Source organism: Taeniopygia guttata, chromosome W (genome assembly GCF_048771995.1).
Source record: "Taeniopygia guttata chromosome W, bTaeGut7.mat, whole genome shotgun sequence".
In the NCBI taxonomy this organism is placed as follows: domain Eukaryota; kingdom Metazoa; phylum Chordata; class Aves; order Passeriformes; family Estrildidae; genus Taeniopygia; species Taeniopygia guttata.
This window is the reverse complement of record NC_133064.1, coordinates 31,943,169-31,967,496: the sequence shown is the minus strand read 5'-3', so window position 1 is coordinate 31,967,496 and position 24,328 is coordinate 31,943,169. Positions and strand designations below refer to the sequence as shown.

The 24,328-nt window shown below is 37.3% G+C and overlaps 1 protein-coding gene across 5 annotated transcripts in view; it reads left to right on the top strand.

The window, feature by feature from the left end:
• LOC116806923 (transportin-1) overlaps positions 1–24,328 on the top strand; it is a 149,197-nt gene that overhangs the window by 117,706 nt on the left and 7,163 nt on the right. For 3 of the 5 annotated variants that reach the window (XR_012053305.1, XM_032744741.3, XM_072922980.1), the window contains exons 13-25: positions 396–548; positions 1,716–1,941; positions 2,885–3,056; positions 4,502–4,588; positions 5,352–5,459; positions 5,673–5,831; positions 5,928–6,015; positions 6,911–7,009; positions 7,224–7,319; positions 10,097–10,172; positions 11,008–11,107; positions 12,555–12,629; positions 19,045–19,187. Coding sequence is in view for 2 of the 5 variants with exons in the window: in XM_032744741.3 (XP_032600632.1) it covers positions 396–548; positions 1,716–1,941; positions 2,885–3,056; positions 4,502–4,588; positions 5,352–5,459; positions 5,673–5,831; positions 5,928–6,015; positions 6,911–7,009; positions 7,224–7,319; positions 10,097–10,172; positions 11,008–11,107; positions 12,555–12,629; positions 19,045–19,152 (1,547 nt within the window). In the remaining 3 variants the exon portion in view is untranslated. Of the gene's footprint in view, positions 1–395; positions 549–1,715; positions 1,942–2,884; positions 3,057–4,501; positions 4,589–5,351; positions 5,460–5,672; positions 5,832–5,927; positions 6,016–6,910; positions 7,010–7,223; positions 7,320–10,096; positions 10,173–10,302; positions 10,376–11,007; positions 11,108–12,554; positions 12,630–19,044; positions 19,188–24,328 lie in introns of those variants that run through there. The other 2 variants (XR_012053306.1, XR_012053307.1) reach the window with 2 other exon arrangements.

Below are 24,328 nucleotides of genomic sequence, written 5' to 3'. Positions count from 1 at the left end.
ACAAGAGGGACAACCAGTCACTAGCTTTCACACTTTTATAAATTTTGGTTCATTTATATTTGGGTTAATTGTCCAATTACAGCTTCAGGTTATGAAGTCACATCCTCCTGCTTTGCTCTCTTCAATTCACCATTGGTTTATGCTTTTTGCACCTGAAGCTGCAACAGTGTCCTTGGTTTTCATGCTGGAAAAGGATTGTTTTGTTTAACTAAACTGTGAAGAGAACTTGCTAACACTTAATATGAAGTTCAGAGTTATACACTAAGGCAGTACAAAATCTGAAAAATATGAAAGACAAAAGGCATCACTGGCAGCTCAAAGTTAAAACGAGGATCATACTGTTTAACTACAACTTTTTGTATAATAAGAAGATTAACATTGTCAATTTCCCTCAGGGAAATGTTCTGCTGCTGCTCTAGATGTCCTGGCTAATGTATTTCGTGATGAACTTCTGCCACACATCTTGCCCCTTTTGAAGGAATTGCTTTTCCATCCTGAATGGGTAGTTAAAGAATCTGGTATCCTTGTTCTTGGAGCAATTGCTGAAGGTAAGGCAACAGTGCATATCAGGTTACTGAATTTTTATTGGTTCTAAAGCAGTTCTGGGATTCCTTCTAGATGAATTTACTTGTGCAAGCAACTATACATCCTTAGCTGTTTTTTTTTGTTGTTTTGTTGGGGTTTTTTTTTAAGTGATTAATCTCTACATCTACTGGTTGATGACTGCAGTTACTTGTTTAATTTTTCATTTTCAAATCTGTGCATTTTTTGGAGGCTTCAATAACTTAGATAATTTCTTTTATTCCTCCCCTTCTTAACTCTGTAACATATATTTTTTGGTCTCTCATGAAATACTACCTTGATTTGATACAACAGGAAAATTTACATTTCATTCAGTGTTTTCAGAAATGGAAAATACAAGTCCCATGACTTCAGTGCCCTGAGCTGCTTTTTGGGGATGGCTGTCTGATTTAAATGTGTTAACTTCCAATTAATTGTATTTACTTACACTCTTGGCTTTTTGCCTGTATTTCCATAATCTCTGTCCAGTTTGGAAATTGAAGGAATATGTTTGAGTCCATGCCTGGATTATCTATCTTTTCCAACAGTGCCTAGTGAACATATGTTTTCTTTGTTGCTAGAAAGTATTTCTGTTGGTTTTGATTTCAAGTCAAGCAAGGTAAAAGTACTTCTTGCAAATCTCAGTGTATTACTTCCCTTGCTGATTCAAAGTGTGCAGCTTTTATTGTTGGTCAGTATTTGTGTTATATTGGGAGAAAACAAGAAGAAAATTAAATTTTTTAAGAAATCTTTTTTAATGATATGATGATTAGTTATCAAGGCCTAATCTTTCTCTGCTTGTTGTCTTGGTCACGCTGAGTAGACTGGCATAAGACTTCCAAGCTTTGTAAAACAATTTTATTTGGATGTTCTTGCTATACTCCCTTTAATTAAGCATAATTTATGGAGATTGGGGAAGCATTAAAGTAGAAATGTAGTTGGAATGAATGTAAATTCTATTGAGGATTTTAATTACTGTTTATGATGTAGTTTCATTTTAGGACTTAACATAAATTAGGTAGACTTGCTTTGTATATTGGTAAAATGTATTGCTACATGATAGAGGAAGAAGATCTATCCCTTCTAGGAAATAACAAAAAGCTCTATTATGTTTTCTAATTCTCATACTGTAATAGCTATATTTTTCCTTCTAGGCTGCATGCAGGGTATGATTCCATATCTTCCTGAGCTGATCCCTCACCTTATTCAGTGCCTCTCTAATAAAAAGGCTCTTGTGCGCTCCATCACTTGCTGGACTCTTAGTCGCTATGCACACTGGGTAGTTAGTCAACCCCCAGACACATACTTGAAGCCATTAATGACCGAGTTGCTAAAGCGCATTCTAGACAGCAACAAGAGAGTACAAGAAGCTGCCTGCAGGTGAGCCAAAGCTTAAAAAAAAGAACTATCCATTACACTGCTTTTTCATGGGAAAATATTTTAATGCCTCAATTGATTATTCTATAACTCCGTTTCTAGCTCCTAATGTATTTTTTTTTTCCTTTTAAATTGGGGTGGGTTCGGCTTCTTCTGAAATCATCACAACTGAGTTGTGGTAAAACAAAACCAGATAATTTGTCTTTCTCTTGTCCAGTTTGTTTTTAGAATATATGAAAAGCAAACTAAACTGTAAAAAATTGCTGTAAAAGAAATTATCTGTATGTCACACCCGTTTATTTTCAATATTTGAAATTTCATTGACCAGGAATCTGGCTTTTATGGGCCTATGAGCAAGGTCAATATGGGAAAACTATACTATCATTGCATTAGCAATGTTTATATTTAGCTCAGAATTACCAAAAAGTCTGGGTTACAACTATTTCAAGGGATATTCCCTTTCTCTTGAAAGGAGATCCTTGGAGGTAAGATTCCCTTCTGTCCCTTGTCTGCCGATATTAAAATAAAAAAAAAAAAAAGAATGGACACACCATTAATGGAATGGGTATACCACTTGTGCAGGAAGCTCAGCAAATACAGCTTTTACATATCAGTTTGTGTAGGGCAGGAGTACACAGCAGACTGCCGAGAAAGTTTCTTCATAAAGCAGGATTCTATCTGTAACATATGCATAAATGGTATTTAACAGAATATTTTTAAATTTTGCTCATCACAGTTTAAGAGCTGAATCTTTGTGTTCAGTCAAAATAGATTGAGTTTGTCTCAATAATACCATTGTGAAAACATACCTTGGATGAATTTAAAGACTAAATACAGTTCTATGTTTAAACAGGAATGGGTAGTGTAGGGCATTTTGGGGTGGTCTTGTTTTGTTTTTTACAAGATACTGACTGACCTATTTGGGGTGGGTTTTTTTGTCATTCAGTGCCTTTGCTACTCTAGAAGAGGAGGCTTGTACAGAGCTTGTTCCTTATCTTGCATATATACTTGATACTTTGGTCTTCGCATTTAGTAAATACCAGCATAAAAACCTGCTCATTCTTTATGATGCTATAGGAACTCTAGCAGATTCTGTAGGACATCATCTAAATAAACCTGTGAGTATACCTTATGTTCTATAGAAACACTCATCATATATTGAAAAACTGGTTGAGTGGCTTTTGTAGTGTGCTTTATATGTTTTTAAACAAAAAATCTGGATTCAATAATAAATATTTACATGTAATATACATAGATTGTATGTAACTTTCACACTACACAAATATTTCCCATTTTGAATAAATAATCGTGTTTGGTGGCTTGCAAAATGTACTTCTTATTTTTGTGACTTTTTTTTCTTACTCTCAGAATTTTTCAGCTCAAAGGAGATATATATAGATATATATAGATATGAAATGGGATTTTAAAGAAATTTGTAGAATGTGTGTGCTAATTTCTAATTACTTTTTTGTTGTTTGTAACCACTTTCAGTACAGCTAAACTGCTCTGAGTGTCTTTCCAATGCATCAAAGCACATCATCATTAGAGATTGCTTTTTTCAAGAGCAGGATAGATGTGCATTTTATATCTAAAAACAGAATCCTTTGAGTAAAGCACAGAGAGCACAGGCAAGTGTAGTGGGGTTTTTGTAGTATACATGTTCATTAATAGGATATACATACATGTCACATGCATACTGTTGAAATTTGGTTTATTTCTCTATAGTGCTTCACATGACATAGACAAACTAGAATAAAACAATTTGGGTTGTTGCCATGGCATTTTATTTGCCATTCAAGACTCAACACTATCAAAGGACATATTTTCCAATTTTTCTCTGGCCCTGGCCAGCTTGACTTTTGACACCACCAGGAGGAAGCTAAATGGGAGCTCCTGATAATGGTGGGACTTTCTTCAGTCACTTAAAATATTGTATCTTTGGACATAGCATTAGTTGGCAGCATCTGTTGTCTCTTTGGATACTTTCTGGGAGCAACAGTACTACAGGGATGCCTTGCTTAATGTCCTTGTGACTGTGACAGCAGTGGTCGAGAAGATGCAACATTTTATACAGAATTGGTAAGTGTGCATTTCTGGAGGGATAGAAAATTACTTTCTTCATGGATGAGTAATTGAATGAGGAAGAGGTTTCAGGAACTTCTGGGGATAGAGTTGTAGCATCTGGGCAATGGAAGATGATTGAGAAAAGCAGGTGGCAGATGCACAGCCAGATTGTATTGCTGGTAAAAGCATTTTCTGTAGCCCCTGAGTCAATCCTATAGATATGTAACAACCCAGGCAGCTATTAAAAGTTGCTAGACTGAAGCCAAACCTGGAGGAAAAGATTTGTTTTGCAAAGGTACTTATGTGCCTCAGCAAAAAATCTTAAGACATAAAATTTAAGTTCTAATATTCAACTACTTCTATATATTTCAACAATGGTTGAATTACAGTATATAATTTTTTTCTCCTGAAAATGTAGAATATATAAATTTTCTAGCTTTGAAATAAACTAGTATGCAATTGAGTGCTTCAGTAGCTGATGCATTTTCATCTTAAACAGGAATATATTCAGATGCTAATGCCTCCATTAATCCAGAAGTGGAACATGTTGAAGGATGAAGATAAAGATCTCTTCCCTTTATTGGAGGTGAATGTTAAAATTTGAATAAGTGTCTTTTGAGAATTGCCTCTTTTACTAAGGATGTTCCTACTAGGAAGTGCGACTATAAATGCTGTCAGTGTTAGGTATTTCCCACTATGGAGAAAATATTATTACAATAGTGAGAAATTCTTTTAACTGAGGAAATGTTATTAAGTTTATCAGAAATCTTTTAGAATTATTTTTTCCCTGCTATTCTTGGGTGTTTTCTTTGGGATTTTCTTTGTTTTTAAAAAATTGTTCCATCTCTGTTCTTCTTGTCTTGTCTCCCTGCTTTCCCTTCGTCCCTTCATTAAAAAAATTACCAACAGGCTGAAGGTATGAACTAGACAATGTAGTCTGTTCTCTGTACTTTCCAAGTGTGAAGCAGGAAAACACTTCTAGAGAAATTAGTTTCATAACTCTTGGGTAATGATAGGGCTTGTACATTGTCAGCATAGTGAAGTTTAGTGTAAATGCTATCTGAATTATAGTAATTGTCTTCATATGAACTGTCTTGGCACCTTGAAGAAGATGCTGCTCCTGAGAAATTTTCTCAACTGACATACATAGGAGAGAATAACAATTAGCTGATGGTTGCCTTGGCTCAGCTAATCAGTACTACCTTTCCAGGTTATTTTTACTTAAACAGTTACTTGTGGGTATACTTAAAATGCTTTTAATTTACTACACACAAGTAAAGGGTACTTGGGGGAGGTGAAGAAAGTGAGTGTCTCTCTCACTTTTTTTTTCCTTCTTTATTTTATTCCAGTGCCTGTCATCAGTTGCTACTGCCTTGCAATCTGGATTTCTTCCGTACTGTGAGCCTGTGTACCAGCGTTGTGTAAATCTGGTGCAGAAGACTCTTGCACAAGCCATGGTATTTTTCTATTGCTATTCCAATGTTTTCAGAATATCTCCTTAAACCAATGTATTAACTATGTAGAGTTAGGGGTTTGCAGGGAGATTTGTAGTATTAATTACTGAATATTTAAATGAAGCTGCAGTTCTGAAACTTGTTTGTTTTTACTTTTATGCATGCCCCTGAGAAAATCTAATACTCATTTTGAAAATGCATAATTATTTGTTGCAGTTGCACAATGCTCAGCCAGACCAATATGAGGCTCCAGATAAAGATTTCATGATTGTAGCTCTTGATTTACTCAGTGGTTTAGCTGAAGGACTTGGAGGCAACATTGAACAGCTAGTGGCTTGCAGCAATATCCTGACACTAATGTACCAATGTATGCAGGTGAGATGAGTAATCTGTTTAATCCAAGAATTTTCTTTCTAAAGAGAATCAGAAACACTTCTAGAATTGGCAGGTTTTTTTTCTTCCTCTCTTTAGGATAAAATGCCTGAGGTGCGGCAGAGTTCTTTCGCATTGTTAGGTGATCTGACAAAGGCGTGTTTTCAGCATGTTAAGCCTTGCATCGGTATGTTTCTTTTACATATTAAATAATTAATTTGGTTTACAAACTGATAGGAGGCTGGTTTAGCCATTGTTAAGTTCCCTTTTCTGTGGGTTACCTTGTCATAGTGTAGATTTTAGTTTTCCTTTATCAGCAAGGGCCTGTAGTCTTCTCCTTTAAACTGTATGTTTTAAGATGTGTTGTTCTTTTTGTAGACAGTGCAAAAATTCATTTTGTTGCTTGATTTTTATAATGTAACATGCTTTCTGTTTTGCTGGAATACAGAAAAACAGATGTACTTAGACTTCAATTAGAACAGTTGCTTTGTAGGTTTTTTGCTCTACTACAATCTATGAATACTTGGATAGGTTTGGAATTTTAATTTTAGTGAAATATTAGTCACAAAGATAGATTATAACATCTATCATTTTAATCAAAGCTGAGATTTGCTTTCTAGGTTTCATTGTTGTTGGCTGTTGGGGTTTTTTTGGGGGGCTTGGTGTTGTGTTTGGTGTTTTTTTGTTTTTGTTGCTGAAGGGGGTGTTTGTTTTGGGGAGAGGTGTTTGGTAATTTTTTTTTTTTAGCAAAGCTGAATACATGGCTATCCAGATGTGCTTTTCTTTCCTTATTACCGGGAAGGGGATAAAAAAGGTTTCTAGAGTTACATCAATGTAAAATCTATTAGAAATATTTTTAAATCATAGTTTGAAAGGATTTGCATTGATCTGCTTAGGTTGTATCATCCAGATTAATCTGATATATAGCAAAAATACAGCTCTTGTTAATTCAAGTGTAATGCTTTACAAGAATTTAAATAGACTTATATGATTTTTTTAACTCCCTCTCCTTGTGATCTTACAGTAATAGAACAAGATGGGTACTTGTATTGTATGATGAGATTTTAAAATGTTCTTTCTAGCTGATTTCATGCCTATTTTGGGAACAAACCTAAACCCTGAATTCATTTCTGTGTGTAACAATGCCACCTGGGCCATTGGAGAAATCTCCATCCAAATGGGTAAGATTTTTTTTTCTTTGAATATTTGCATATTTAGAATGCTTTGTTTGGGTTGTGGATTGTTTTTATTTCTAGTGATGCTTTCATGTTAAAATTTTAAATTCAGTTTTACATTCTTGTCTTTGACGGTAAGTTCAATGTACCAGATCTAAATAGATTATATATATTAATGGTCATTTTCTTCTGAATTTTTTTTTTTTTTTTGCTGTTTCAGGTATGGAGATGCAGCATTATATTCCAATGGTGTTGCACCAGCTTGTAGAAATAATTAACAGACCCAACACACCAAAGACTTTGTTAGAGAACACAGGTATCCAAAAACTGAATCATTTATGGTTAAGGGAATTAATTTTTTTTCTACAATGATTTAAAAAAATTGAACAGAACTTATTTTATTGCTATATATTTGGCTTTTATAAGCAAAAAAACTGTTTTAGAAAAACTCTTAAAAGTCTCAGTCTTGCAGAAAAGCATCTATCATATATCTAGATTATTAAAGTTATTGCTTTCTCACCTTTATAGCATTTTATATTTATTTACCATCTATTTAAGTATTCTTCCAATTTTATTTATGCATACAATATGACAGATGTATGCAGTAACACTTAAAGACTTAGTGGCTTTACACTGATTTTAATATATGCATGTCTTTTCATGTGTACTGTATGTATATGTCTAGTGTTTGAAACAAATGTAATTGGCATATATATAACAAATAATGAACTCTTTGAATTTACATTCATGTACTTTTTTTTAAAACATTAATTTGTAGTAATATGCACAAAATCTAGATCTGTGATAGCAGTTTTACCACAACATAACTGAAATTATGTATAATTTATATTACCTGGTCACTTAATAACAAATTTCTGAAAAGAAGTCTTAACAGTGGCATGTATGTTTCTATGTGCTGACCAGCTGCTTTGCCTTCCAAATTGGAAGCAGTCCCCAAATGCCTTATTGAACTGAAATTTCTGAGGCTTAGTTTTTTTGCATTTATAGAGGGCATGTTCTGGTATGAGGAGCACCTTCCATACTTCAGCAAAACTTTATTAATAATTTAACAGGTTTCAGGTTTACTATTTTACTATTTGAGAATCTTTTGATTTTTTTTCTGTTTGAAAACTATCTTGTAAGAAAAATGATAGATTAGTCATTATACTGAACATAATTGAAATTGTTGCAAATTCAGTATTTGGGCTTGAGCTAAGTATGCATATTTTTCCTTCAGTCTTCTCCACACCCCATCCCCTCATTTAGTATGGAAGGTGAACTTGAAGGAAAAATTGCCTAGTTGTCTGGCATATTATAGGTACTGCTTTTTGAAAATATAATTTTCATGCTAATTGCTTGTTATGAAATGCACCATGGAATAGTATAGCAATATAAATTTTCTTACCCCTTGCTCCCAACCCCCTTTGTCTGCATTGATGGATATGTAATATCTGTATCTGAGAAACATCCAGTACCTAAAAGTTTACTTCCATCACTGGTAGAGAATTTTTTAGGCATCCAAACACTGATTTTTTTTTTTTTAGTATCTTAATAGTTACTTTAAATGCAGATTAAAAACTGTAAATAAATGTTGAGTGTGGTGTAATGATAGGTATGATAGGTTTGTTGTGGGATATTGTGTACATGCCATTGGTATGCGCAAAAGTATTAATGTTTTCTACTGTAGGTTGTTATGTAATGAGTTATGAAAGCACTTCTGTTATGGAAACATATGAGATCAGCTTAAGTAAAATAGTTGCATAGAAAATAATGAGTACATGCCAAAAAGTTACACTTTGACAGAAATTACTATTCCTCATACAGACTCTAGCTGTGAGAATTTACAGATAAAACTTAAAAGTGCACTTTTATTTTAAAGTATCTCTTCAAATGCAGTTTTATGTTAGATCTGCTGAAAATTTGAAATCAATGTATGGGCAAAATAGTACATTGCCAGTGAGATGTAGCTTTCATGGAATGGGTACATTTAAAACTGCTAGTGTATTCTACACTAAATTTTTACTGGAGAAAGCATCATCTGCTTTATTGCATGTTTCATGAAACTGTTCACAAATGCCTGTTAATTAGTGTTGCATAGTATGTCCCTTGAACATAGGTTTCTTTGCTTCATATAAATCTGCTGGATTTTAGTATTATTCATGTATTTTGCTTCAAGTAATCCTGATACATTATTTCCCACCTTCTCTTTTTTCTGAAGATTAATCTTTTGTGAGTTGAGCAAACACCATTAAAACACACTTGCATGATGATATTATCTTCAGTCTGGCCCTCAGAACAAAGGACCACAATACCTAATCATTCAGAGAAGCAGTTTTACTTTTTTTTTTTTCTTTATGCTTTTGTATCAGAAGCCAATTATACAACTTTTATGAGGAAGTTTTTCTAAACAGGAAAAATATTTGGATTAAAAAAAATAATTTTATCCAGTCACTTGCTATGAGCTAGCAACCACTTCAATTTTTCTACAAGATTATGAAGAAAGCAAATATTTGGGTCTCTCTGAGAGTGTTTAATCTATTTAGTGTTTATTAGATAGACCACAATGTATTCCATGTAAAAGTGTTTATAAATGTATTTTTACTGATAGTAGTCCTATTAAAATCTTGAATTCTAAATATTGAAAAAATAAAATATTTAGGACTACTTGATACTAAAACTGAAAATGGTTAATTCCTTTCTATCAATAGTATCCATAATAGTACTTTTTATTAAAAAATTTGAAGTGTATAGTAGGTAAATTTACTGTAAGAGGTGATTCTGAAGAGAGCAGAATGACTATTTACATCAGAAAGCCTTTGTATTTCAAATTGTGTTTTTTGGTGTTCTCTCATTTACCTCTTTAATTTTTCTTTTACCCTGGAGACTATACCATATATGTTGCTGCCTCCTATTCAGGGGGTTGTAATAAACAGCAGTGGTGAAATCTTATGTTTACTATCATATACGGATTCTGTTGGCTTCTGTTTCTGAGTTATTTGTTGTTTTTTCTTTATTTTTTCTCCCCCCCCCCCCTCATTTGCTCATGTCTTGGTTGGCGTTTGGTGGTGTATAACCGTGATTGCATTACCTTAGCAATAACAATTGGTCGTCTTGGTTACGTTTGTCCTCAAGAGGTGGCCCCCATGCTACAGCAGTTTATAAGACCCTGGTGTGTATTATTCAAAATTTTTTTTAATTCATTTTTCTTCTTTCTTTCTTTCTTTCTTTCTTTCTTTCTTTCTTTCTTTCTTTCTTTCTTTCTTTCTTTCTTTCTTTCTTTCTTTCTATCTCACTTTTAGATATATTTTCAGTTGGTTACAAAATCTCAATCCTTAATCATTGCCAACCATGTGACTAATCTTGTCCTATCAGGTTTGTGAGTTTTTAGTAGCACTGTCATGTATTCTTTATGTTGTGGCTAACGACTAATTTATGCATGGGATAAGATTGTCACATGCTTGCGTGTTATAGCTTGACTATGAAAGAGCATTTTAAAATCCATGAGAATGATAATACAATGCATGCAAATACACTAAAATTTAAACTGTGCATTACTTACTGAGGCTTGAATTGTTGTAAGGAATCTATTTCTATACTTGTTATGTATAAAATAGCTTGCTTGCTGCTATAAAGGTTAAATAATTGTTCTTTAAGTGATATCTGACGTAATTCATATTGCAATAGTATTATATGTTCCATTTCTAATAATGATCATTTCTATAATTATTTTATATGTGTTTCTTTTGTATTTAATGGAATACAGGTCACACTTTCTAACTATATAGTGCATATAGTGCAACAGGAAAGCAAGATTCTGTAGATGATACCTAATGGGAATATACTAGTAAATATTGTGTGCAACAAGTATCCTTCTAAGTGTTCAAAATAGTGTTTCAGATAATCTTATCAGTGTGACTTATTCCATCAAATGCTGTCATCTAGTCCTGACTTGATTGAATCAAAAAGTAATAGAATTAGTTAAATTTTGCTCTCCAACTTACTAGGTGCACTTCTCTGCGAAACATAAGAGACAATGAGGAAAAGGATTCAGCGTTCCGTGGGATATGTACCATGATCTCAGTCAACCCCAGTGGAGTAGTCCAAGTAAGATACATAAATAGATCTTAACTTCTTTTTTCTTTGCTCATGGGAAATTTAATGAAAGCTGTATACGGAGTATGAAAAATATTTAGCTTGATGTCGATTCCCAATAGTATGTGCTGTAACTTCTTTTTAGGTCTCAAGGAGACCAAAATGTTTCTATTTCAAATTATACATATCATGATACTTCAGGATTTCTGCTTCAGTAATTATCACTTATGGAACTAAGATAGCATTGTTAAATTAATTTTTTGTCTATTACTTACAAGGAATATGTCAATAATGAACTTTGATTAACTGTATTTTGATACTTCTATCAGTCTTTTTTATGTTGATGATATGTATGAAAATACAAGGCAAAAGCTGACATATTGAAACCTATTTTTCAGATACAATCTAGGCTTTTAATAAAAGAAAGAGAACAACAACAATAACCACCCCTTCATTCTTAAAACTTGGTCAGGGAAGATTCTCTTTCAGCTTAGGATATATTGCTTAAAGAGTCAACATGACAAGGAAGATGCATCCCTTTAAAATAAATTGTACATCTCAAGAATAGATTATTATTTGCTCTTTAGTCTGTGCAGCTCCAAGGTAAAGCTGTATGAAGGCAATATTTTCTAAGAGGAAAATAAAGGTGAATTTCCCTCTCCTTTGCCTGGAATCCTTCTTCCTGAAATACAACAATTGAACCTTTATCTTGTTTTGAATTTTTCAGTTCATTTCACGTATCCCCTATCTTGTACTTAGCATTTTCCTCTTCTGCTGTCTGTTCTTTCACACATCTTAAATGGAGTGAGCAATTAAGGAGACTCTTCATTATCCAAGCTCTCCTCCAATGTAGTTGTTATCCTCAGTTCCTATCCAAAAACATGCACTATCACCTTAATAATTAAGACTGATGTTTTAATGGTATAGTAGGAGGTAATGCAAAATAGTGATTTTAGGGGGACTTTAGTTTTGAACATGTACACATTCTGGGTTTCCCAGAAACAACTTCTGGCTCTGCTTAAAAAAATACAACAGCTTTTTTCCCGACTGAAAATACATGAGAGTAAGTTGCAAGTGTGATCCTGAGTTTGTTGATTGTTACTAAAATGGTTGGTTCTCAAACTTGTAATGTGTACTAAAAGGATTAGTTAGGCAAGTGTAGTGTGGGAGGGGAAGAGGTGTTTGTTTGTTGTTTTGGGGTGTTTTTAACTGTGGTTCAATTTAATAAAAAATCCTATTAAACAAAGGTATTCCTACACTCAGCTATTTCTATTTCCATATACTTAAACATACAATAGCTTACCATTTTTGTCTGAATTAACTAGAAAATAAAGGCATAAAACTAAAAGTTGTGAGTTAGGATTAGATACCCTGCATAGTTCATAGAACAAACATTGGACATTGTTTTCAGACCTATAAATGTGAGGTTCCTAACCCATGTGATTGTTTAATCTTATAGGACTTTATTTTTTTTTGTGATGCTGTTGCATCGTGGATTAACCCAAAAGATGATCTCCGAGACATGTTCTGTAAGGTAATGTTTCTAGTATATTTAAACTGTGGTTATTTTTGAGTCCTTTTTTTTTTCTTGTTTTTTATTTCCATTATTAACACTTATTGTATTCATGGTCATGAAGGCTTTCTTGCAAAGTCATAAACTTTCAAACAAAACATCATAAAAATCTGGGGTTTTTTTAACCTATGTTTTTATAATGCCCAGCCTACTATGTTTTGGCTAAATTTGGAAGAACAGGGGGTTTTATACCACATAGAAAACTTTTTTTCCCCCTTTTTTTTTTGCTTTTCTAGAAAATGATATCTGTGTGGTTTAAGACTCATCCCCCCCAAGAAGAATGGTTTTTTTTTTTTTAAATATCTAGAAAATTGAAAATGGAAAATCTTCTGGTAGTATTCTGATCTGTTTATCTTGCTCCAGCTGAAAATAAGTTTTTGGGACTGCTTAACCCTCCTCAGAATTCCTGTTGGATAAGCAAGTCTTCAAGAGACTTATGCAGAGAGATAGCCAAGAATGCATCCCTAGACAGTGTCAACAGAATTTAATCAAAAGGACTGTTTGCCTTGTGTGAAATAAACAAAACACACACAGAGACGCAAAGTAATGTATTGTGTTTATGAACTAGTGTCTTCAGTTAAAAACCAGAACAAAATAAACTTATTTCAGTTTCATGCACGGATGCTGTTCTTGTTCAGTTGTGTGGTTTTTCTCGTATGTTGTAAAGTGAAATCTCTAGTTTTAGGAAAGATGTATGTCAAAAGTTAATGGTCCTCTTAAAGATAAAATGGAACATATTTCTAAGTACATACTTGGATTGTGGGCCAATACTGGCACTTCCTCTTCAAGTAATGCCAAGTGTGTGCACCAGAACGGACTAGAACATTGGAATCATGTCTTGAGTATCAAAGACAAAAATTCTCACTGTCCTAGTTAGGAGACCAAATATCTGAGAAGCTTCAAAGGAATATCAGAGTCAGGAAATGCATGGCTGTGTGTATTCTAGCATCAGCATAAGGAAATGAGAAATACAAGCTTAAAAGAAAGTCCAGGATGCTGTCTGTGATGGTTGTCCAAAGCAGTTTCAGTACATGTTTCTGTCCTGGTCCTTTAGCATTCAATGCTTACTTCAATAAGCTATGCTCCACTTTTTGAGATTCTTTCCAGGATATCCATGTGGGATCTAATGCATTCAAAGTAGACAGTGTTTCTTGGTCACTTGGCATAAGGACATCCTTGCTTTTTAAAGTGCATTTTTTGTGGTTTTTGCCAAGCAAGGACAGAGACAAAGCTTTCTTCGAGTGATGGCATACAAATTTTTTAGATTACTTCCTCATTGGAATGAGTTTTTATGTTAGTTGAATACATGATTATTGTAGTGCAGTTACATATTTTCCAACTATAATTATGCCTTTTAGAAATAATGAGAAAAAGAATTTGTAGTCCCCCAAGGTCTTTCTCTTGATAGTGCATAGTGTTTGGGTTTTGGGGGGGGGGGTGGGTTGATTGGTTTGTTGGTTTTGGAGCACTAGAGCTAAGAGATAAAATACTCCTTCCAAGAGCAAAGGTGCATGAGCTCCCAGTGTTGAGATCTGATATATACCCTAATTGTATCACATTTTATAAAAGCAAGATATCTGAATACTGTAACTGAAGCTCAATTGCTAAAATTGTCCTGTAAGATAATTTTTTAAAGTGTTCCTTTTGTTGTACCTGAACATTTAGATTTTTTTGGTAGTTTCTTGGCAGCTGGCAAATCAGACTTTTTGGGTCAGGAAAGAGAGGTGAATCTGTCTGTGGAAGGTCTCTTTCAGGGAGAAAAGCAGTAAATTAATTTGTGACACTATAATATTATTGCTACATGCTGTTTAAAAACAGCTCTGTGTGAGAAAGTTGTGTTGAGGGTGAACTCAGTATCATGAGCTTTAACTTTGACATTGCCTTTTTTGTGAGGATGTTTTCATGATAGACTGTTCCACAATTATCTACCCTTGAGTTTAAAAAAGAAAAACAACCCAAAACTTTAGAGACTGCATTATTTTCTATTAAGAGGAGCTAAAATACTAAGACCTTTCTGACAGTGTCATTCAATTTTTGTAGCTTTCAGTTAATTTATTACATTGGAGGGTCCAGACTGAAACCTATAGATTTGATTTTTTTTCCCCTCTTATGTTGTGGATCCCTGTTCTTTCAAAACACAAAAGATTTTAATAGCTTCCTTTTTAGTAACAGTTTTCTACAAGTTCCATGGAAAAAACACAGCTCTCACAGGATACTTTTGGTTTTTTGCAAGAAATTGACAGGCATTCATTCTGTCAAATGCTGGCAGTGGTTCTGGCTCAGCTTTCCTCCCAGAACATATTACAGGTTTAAAAACATGAATGTGAACTCAGTAATCTTAACATATAAACTGTGTCAATTGACAAAATATTTAGCCTAACTCTAGGTTGTCACCATAGTCATTAAAACTGCACACACATTTATATTTATATTTAGTTATATTTATATTTATATAGAATATATATTTATATACTTTATGCTAATCGTAGTGATATTGTATATGTCACCCTTAACTGAAATGTTGGGTTTTTTTCCTTTAAGAAAGACATTAGCATAATAGAATCATAAAAAGGTTTGGGTTAGAAGGGACCTTTAAGATCATCTAGTTCCAACCCACCACCATGGCCAGAAACACCTTTCACTAGACCAGGTTGCTCAATGCTCCATTCAACCTAGCCTTGAACACTTCCAGGGATAGGGAGTTAGCCTCTCTGGGCAACCTGTTCCAGTGTCTCACCACCTTCACAGCATCTAATCTAAACCTGCCCTCTTTCAATTTGAAGTCATTCCCCCTTGTTCTATCACTCCATGCCCTTGTGAAAAGTCCCTCTCCAGCTCTTATAAGCCCCCTTTAGGTACTGGAAGGTGCTCTAAGGTCTCCTTGAAGCCTTCACTTCTCCAGGCTGAACAACCCAAACTCTCTCAGCCTGTCTTCATAGAAGAGGGGCTCCAGCCCTCTGATCAGCTTAGTAGCTTCCTCTGGACTCACTCCAACAGGTAGACATCTTTTTTGTGTTGAGGACCCCAGAGCTGCATGCAATACTCAGGTGGGGTCTCAGGAGAGCGGAGTACAAGGGGAGAATCCCCTCTCTCCATCTGCTGGCCATGCTACTTTGGATGCAGCCCAGGATACAGTTGGTATCTGGGCTGCAAGTGCATATTGCTGAGTCATGTCAAGCTTTTTGTCCACAAACACAACTTGTATAAAGTTCCTCTCCATTTTTCTTCAGGTACCAGAAGGCTGCAATTAGGTCACCCCAAAGCCTTCTCTTTTTCAAGCTGAACAACCCCATCTCTCTCAGCACATCTTTGTAGGAGAGGTGCTCCATCCCTCTAATCATCTTCATGGCCTCCTCTGGACTTGCTCCAACAGGTCCATGTCCTTCCTGTGCTGAGGACTCCAGAGTTGGATGCAGTACTCCAGGTGGGGTCTCACCAGAGCAGAGAGGCAGAATCCCTTCCCATAACCTGCTGGTCACACCTCTTGATGTAACCCAGAATACAATTGGCTTTCTGTGCTGCAAGCACACATTGCCAGCTCATGTCCAGCCTCTCATCCAACAGCACCCCCAAGTTGTTATTAGCAGGGCTGCTCTCAATCTGTTCACCCCCCAGCCTGTTGTATACCAGGGGTTGACCTGATCCAGGTGCAGCACCAGCACTTGTTTTTATTAAACCTCATGTGATTCCCATGGGCAATGGGACTTGGACTTGTTGAATTTCATGAGGTTCACACAGACCTACCTCTCAAGCCTCTCTAGGTCCCTCTCGATGCCATCCCTTCCCTCCAGTGTATCTACCCCACCACACAGCTCGGTGTCATTGGCAAACTTGCTGAGGGTGCACTCAATTCCACTGTCCATGTCACTGACACAGATGTTAAACAGTGCTGGTCCCAACACTGACTCCTGAGGATACCACTTGTCACTGGTCTCCACTTGGACATTGAGCTGTTGACCACACTTTGAGTGTGACCATCCAGTCAATTCCTTATCCACTGAGTGGTCCACCCATCAAATCCACATCTCTTCAGTTTAGAGCCCAAGATGTCATGCGGGATAGGGTCAAATGCTTTGCACAAGTCCAGGTAGATGATGTCAGTTGCTCTTCCCTCATCTACCACTACTGTAACCTCATCATATAAGGCCACCAAGTTTTTTAGGCTTGTTTTGCCTTTGGTGAAGCCATGGTGGCTGTCAGCAATCACCACCTTGTTTTTCATGTGCCTTAGCGTAGCTTCCAGGAGGATCTGCTCCATGACCCTGCCTGGCACTGAGGTGAGGCTGACTGACCTGTAGTTCCCTGGGAGTTTCTTATGTCCCTTTTTAAAAATGAGGTTTATGTGTCCCCTTTTCCAGTCAGGGGAAACTTCACTGGACTGCCATGACTTCTTAAATATCTTTAATATGATGGATATCCTTGGCCAGTTCCCTCAGGACCAGTGGATGTATCTTGTCAGGTCCCATGGACTTGTGCACCTTCAGGTACCCTAAATGGTTTCAAACCTGGTCTCAAGTCCCTGCTTTCATCTTCTGCAACTTGAACAGTGTATCTGGAACACTTGTTGATGAAGACTGAGGCAAAAATGTTGCCGAGTACCTCAGCCTTCTCCATGTCCTGGGTAACCAAGTCTCCCATATCCTTCCTGAGAGGACCCACATTTCCCCCAGTTTTTCCTTTATCTCTGATGTACCTAAAGAAGCTTTTTTGTTACTCTTGATGTCCTTGGCCAGGTTTAATTCTATCAGGGCTTTAGCTATCCTAACCTGATCCCTGACTGTTTGGACAATCTCTCTGTATTCCTCCCAGGCTACCTTTCCCTGCTTCCACCCTCTGTAAGCTACCTGTTTGTGTTTAAGTTTGTCCAGGAGCTCCTTGTTCATCCACACATGTGTTCTTCCCTGATTTCCTCTGTTGGAATACATTGCTCTTGAGTCTGGAGGAGACAATCCTTAAATATCATCCAGCTCTCTTGGGCCCTTCTTCCCTCCAGGGCTCTATCCCACAGCACTCTATCAAGCAGATCCCTGAAGAGGCCAAAGTCAGCTCTCCTGAAATCCAGGACAGTGAGCTTGTTGTGCACCCTCCTTGCTGCCTCAAGGGTCTTGAACTCCACCATTCCATGGTCACTGCAGCCAAGGCTGCCCTTGAGCTTCACATTCCCCACCGCCCCCTCCTTGTTGGTGAGAACAAGGTCCAGCATAGCACCTCTACTCATGGACTCCTCTTTCACTTGGAGAAGGAAGTTGTCATCAGCACATTCCAGGAACCTTATGGATTGCCTGTGCCCTGCTGTATCATCCCTCCAACAGATGTCAGGGTGGTTGAAGTCCCCCATGAGGACCAGGGCTTGTGAATGTGAGACCACTCCTATCTATCTGCAGAACTCTCATCAGCTCAGTCTTCCTGGTTGAGTGGCCTTTAGCAGACCCCCACTATAATGTCACCTGTCCTTGCCCTCCCTTTAATCCTGACTCACAAGCTCTCAGTCAACTCCTCATCCATCCCCAAGCAGAGCTCCATGTACTCTAGATGGTCACTGACATAGAGGGCAACACACCCTCCTCATCTCCCCTGGGCTATCCTTCCTAAAGAGCCTGTATCCTTCCATTCCAGCACTCCAGTCATAGGAATCATCCCACCATGTCTCTGTGATGCCAATAAGATTATAGTCTTTCTCCTCCTGTTTGTTCCCTATGCTGCGTGCATTGGCATAGAGGCATTTATGTTGGGCCCCAGATGAAGCTTTCTGTCTTGGGTGGATGGAATTCCTTTGTGCTGCCCTTCAGGTTCTCTCCTGCTGACCTTTGATCCTTCTTCAGGCTCCAGGCATCTCCTGCTGGCTCCAGCATCCATCTACTATGAGTGAGATGGCATGCCATCCCACACCTTATCACTGTTAAACCTGATGATGTTCCCCTTCCCCATCAATCTAGTTTAAAGCCCTGTCAATAAGCTCCGCTAGCTCTTGACCCAAGATCCTCTTCCTCCTTTGAGAAAGATTAATCTCATTGGAATCCAGCAAGCCTGCACCTAGAAGAACAGAGGAAAAAATAACCTGTGCTCCTACTTCCCTCACTAACCATCCCAAGGGCTTAAAGTCTCTTTTGATCACCCTTGAATTATGCTTTGTGACTTCATTGCCACTCACATGGAAGATAAGCAATGAATAGTAGTCCAAAGACCGAACCAGGCTAGGAAGTTTCATGGACTTCCTTTTTCTCTTAGTAACATTTGAATATTAAACTGAGAAATTCAAATGGACATATGCAGAATCCAGCAGTTTATTGCTTACTGCATATGCTGCTAGTAAATAATGATCGTGTATCTACTGTTTAATGATTATTTTTATTTCCCTCCCCCCTCTCATTTGTAGATTCTTCATGGATTTAAAAATCAAGTCGGGGATGAGAATTGGAGGCGTTTCTCTGACCAGTTTCCTCTTCCCTTAAAAGAGCGCCTTGCAGCTTACTATGGAGTTTAGCCTTATGCATTGTGGCTGCAGTCCCACAATTAGAGGTAAGTACACAAATCTTCCTTGCTTAACAGAGCTGTATAACAAGTCTTCCTCCCTGTTTATATTATATGAAGCATAACTAATTCACTAGAATACAATTTTACTGATATGTTGGAACAGCTACCTTTCCATACACAAGATAAGGTTGGAAATGCAGGTGTAACAAAGTGCCTGTTTAATAAGCAAAATTATTATTATAATCCTCAAGCCATCATGCTAAAGTAGCAGGCTCCCTTATGACTTATGAATTAGTAGATGGCTGTTGTAGTTGAAGGCAGGGATATTGACCTAGGATAGGAAAGCAACTTTGTTAAGACACTAGCAATGAGAAGTTAAATGCATTCATAACCACATACTATATTACCTTGGCATTGAATAAAGAATGTTATGTTAATCATAGAACAATAGAATATCCTGAGTTGGAAGGGACCCATCAGGATCAAGTCCATGTCCTGGCCCTGCACAGGACACCCCAAGAATCATACCATGTGCCTGAGAACATTGTCCAAACACTTCTTGAACTCTGTCAGGCTTGGTGCTGTGACCACTTCCCTGGGGAGCCCAACCACCCTCTGGGTGAAGAACCTTTCCCAAATATCCAACCTAAACCTCCCCTGACACAGCTTCATGCCATTCCCTTGGGTTCCGTCACCGGTCACTAGAGAGAAGAGGCAGTGCCTGCCCCTCCGCTTCCCCTCATGAGGAAGCTGTAGACTGCAATGAAGTCTACCCTCAGTCTCGTCCAGGCTGAACAAGCCAGGTTACCTCAGCCACTCCTCGTATGACTTCCCCTCTAGGCCCTTTACCATCTTTGCTGCCATCCTTTGGACTCTCTCTAATAGCTTTATATCTTTCTTATATTGTGGTGCCCAAAACTGCACACAGGACTAGAGGTGAGGCTGCACCAGTGCAGAGCAGAGTGGAACAATCCCCTCCCTTGCCTGGCTGGCAATGCTGTGCCTCATGCATCCCAGGATACGGTTGGCCCTCCTGGCTGCCAGGGCACTGCTGACTCATATTCAACTACCCATCGACCAGGACCCCCAGGTCCCTTTCTGCGGCACTGCTCTTCAGCCTCTTCTTCTCCTGTTTGTCTGTACATGTAGGGTTGCTCCATCACAGGTGCAGAATGTGGCACTTTTCTTTGTTGAACTTCATACAGTTGGTGATTGCCCAGCCCTCTCATTTAATAATGAGTTCTACCAGCAACAAAGAGCTGCTCCTAAATTTTGCCTTCCCATATTCTGTATGCTGATCTTGTCATCTGTCTCTAAAGTAGCACATACTGAACAATCCTTACTAAGGACAATCCTATTATGCACACTATTCCTTTTGAGACTGGGCTGGTTAAGAAAGTCCTAGATTACTGATTGCCTTACTTTAAGTGATGCTGGATATAAGAAGAGTGATATGACATAAATATATATAATATAAAGAGAGAGCACAACTTTTTACATAGGCAGATAGTGAAAAGACAAGAAGGAATGGTTTTAAACTAAAAGAAGAGAGATTTAGATTAGAAGTTAAGAAGAAATTAATTACTCAGAGGGTAGTGTGCCACTGGAAAAGGTTTGCGCAGAGATGTGGATGCCCTATCCCTGGAAGGGTTCAAGGCCAGGTGGGATGGGGCTTGGAGCAACCTGGGATAGTGGAAGGTGTTCCTGCCCATGGTGGGGGGTTGGAACTAGATGATCTTTAAGGTCCCTTCTAACACAAGTAATTCTGATTCTATTATAACATTCTTTTCATTTAAGATGCTAGTACTTACTCTACTCATCTTGTTTGTATATAGAAGTAGTAATTAAGCTCAGACTCAGGCCTGGGTCAATAGTCAGATGTTTTGTTCAAGTTCCCCCTTGACAGCAGCATGCTCCAACACAAGTACCCCATGACAGAATGGGAGTGGGGAGGGCTATTTGAATGAAGACAAAACAAAAACTACACCCTGCCTTCCCAGTCACTGGTTTACTCATGTCTTATAGCCAACAGGAACTGATCTCTTTTCTAATCAGCTCGGTCTCTACACACTTACTGTGCTGCCAACATCTATTCCATGGTCTTCTCTTTCTGGAGGCAGAAATCAAAGTCCTTATTTAAGCAGACTTTCAGCCAAATATGCAGCAACTAATTTCTACTATACATTTTATTATGAATTTACTCAGTAGTTATATCATGATAATGTATTTTATTGAATTTGTTACAATACAGAAGGTCCCTATGCTAGACATGTAGTTGTCTAGATTGTTTATATGTTATTGACCAACTGTAAATAATGGAAGCAAATATAAACAATCACATTGACATGGGTAAATTTTGTACAGGGAGCTACTACTGTTAGTTTCATACTTTCATTTTAGAGACTCCTGTATCAAGAAGTTAAATAAGTTTAAGAACAGACCTTTAAACAGTTAGCATTATCACCCCATAAAAGCTAGATAAAATTAGAATAAGACCATTGCAAGACTTGGTTCAAGGTCTTGAATAGTTTTCATTTAGTTTTAGCTTATTCAAATTTTTACTCAACTATTGACAAACACAAGTAATGAGAATGACACCACAAGGCCCCATTGAGAGGTGAGAACAATATAACACCATACATCTACTCAATAAGTGAGCAGCAGAGGAGGATGGGACCATAAATTTACCAAACAAGGAGATAATGCAGGAACAAACTATTGATAAGACCAAACAAGTCTTTGGCTTGAACTTTTGTGCTAACTTTAGTCAGATAACCAGCATAGCAAAATTCACATCTATAGAAGCCACTTACTCACATAAGCTCCTTCCCTATAGAGCATGTGTGATAAAATAAATGGGTACTGTGTCTTTAAGTGAAAGTGAAAAAATATTTAGCCAATTGTGATAGTTTCAGTTCAAAACTGTGCAGAAACACTAATTTTGTGTAGTGGTTTTGGTTTGTTAATTTAAGATTTTATTTAAGTTTAAGATTTCTCGGATAATGCACTAAAGAGTGTGGTGGGTTTTGGTGTTGGTTAATCACTAATTGTCGGAACTCAAAATGTCCCTCAGACATTTTCAGAGGTTCCAGGCCTTGGTCAGAAGCATTTTAGACCCTGGCAAGCAGCTGAAAACAGCTGTGATTTTGAGTTTGAGCCATGGAATGAGTTACCAACTTTGAAGGTGGAACAAGCGGTCACAGAGGGTTAGATGGTATAGTAAAAGTAGTTACAAATTAGAGGGGAAATTTTTTTTGTATTGTACAGGGGGGTTTTAACACCTGTACAGGGGGGTTTTACTTTGTACAAGCGGATCAGGAGTTCTAAGATGGAGGAAATTGGGCCTGATCCTGTTCTTCCTCCTTCTTCTTCTTTGCCTCCATGTTCTTGGTGATGTTGGCACTCACAGATTGGTTTAGAGTAGAAAAGCACGTTGTAACATAGATAGTAGGCACTGGGGAAAATCTGTAAACATATAATACGTAATATATCATATAAAAGATAGCAGCAGCCCTGGGCGGGGAGAGAGACGACGAAGACACCGGACAGTGAGGGTGTCAGGAGTGTGTGTGTCTCTGCCTGGGCCGCTGACCAAAGCAGCCGCAGCGGGCGAAGACAATCTTTTAGATAGCTAGCCATAAACTGCCTTGGGACCGAACAACAAGAGGCTGCGGAGTTTTTCTTTGGAAGCACAGGTTGGAGGAGAGACTTTACCACCACACGAGACCCCTGAATCAATCCCGGGGTTCTCACAACTAATGTACTTCCTGCTGTGAGATAGGATTAGGAGAAAGGTAAAGTAGGTTTAAAACTTTAAAAGGGTGTAGGAGTGACAGTCGGGACGGACGGAGACGAGAGATCTCTGAAGCCAGGTTTTGGAACTTGCGGTTTATTGCAAAGGGTGTGGGTGCAGGGGCCCTGTTTGGAGCTGCCAGCCGCAGCTCTGAGAAGGCCTGAAAGAGGAGCCTGAAAGAGAGACCCAACAGAGCAAGAGGGCAAGAGAGGGGCAAGGGAGGCAAGAGAGAGAAGTTCCCGTTACAATACAATAAATCTTCTGTGCTGAATACAAGTACAAGATACAAATCCTATAACATTTACATACAGCCTATAAGAATCATTACATTCCCATACTGTGTTACATTTTAAACCCTAAAAACTACTCTTTGGACCCCTTCTGCCAAGCTACTTGGGTCTGCTCTGACCCTTGGACCTGTCTGCAAGCAGAGGGTATTGTTTAATCAAAAGGGGATTACCTTCAGCTGGCCATACTATTGTTTTCCAGTTGATCAATAACTAAGGCTTGGTATCTCAAAGCTTGCTTTCATTTCAATCTCGCTTGTAGTTTCCATATTCTCAAAATCTTTTGCCAGGCAATCATATTTATAAGGCTTTCCTGTTTCATCTTCCCCAACAAAAGGGTATAAATAAAATTTTATAAACAGTAACTAAAATAAAAAAGTAGTAAGAATCAAGATAAATCTTTCAGAACACTTCTTCTCACAACCTTTTCTTTTCTACTGACAATGTAAAGAAACAAAATTTTCAGTCAGTTTATGACTTCTAAAATAGTCCTTTTTTCAGTTTACTTAGAGAGAGAAATCTTTCTTGTTAATGTTATGGAGACTTCTCTATAAGAGGAAAAACTGGTTTTTTGTGGTTCTCAACTTGGTCATGAATAGCAGATGCCCGGGGAAAATCTGCTATTGTGAAGTATCTCCCATTTTCTGTTGTGATATAAAATTAGGAGAAAGGTAAAGTAGGCTCCAACCGTTAAAAGCATATAACAAGAAATTTATTAACAGTAACTAAAAGAAAAAGTAATAAGAATCAAAACAAATCTTTCAGGATGCTTCTCTTTCCCCTACAACTTTTTATTTCTCAATGACAATGTAAAGAAACAAAACCTAAAATTTCACTTAGTTTATCACTTTTAGAATAGTCTTTCTTTAGTTTACTTAGGGAGAGAAGTCTCTTTTGTTAATGTTATGGAGACTTCTCCACAAGAAAAGTTTTCTCGTGGCTTTCAATTATCACGAATAGCATCCACCTGGGTAAATTTGCACTTGTGAAATCCCTTTCATTTTCTACAAGTTTTTCTCATACTTGTGTTTATGGTCTATGTCAATTTTTGGGGTACTGTTTTAAAGATGAGTTATTTAAAGGCAAAGGTGCTTATTATCTATTTC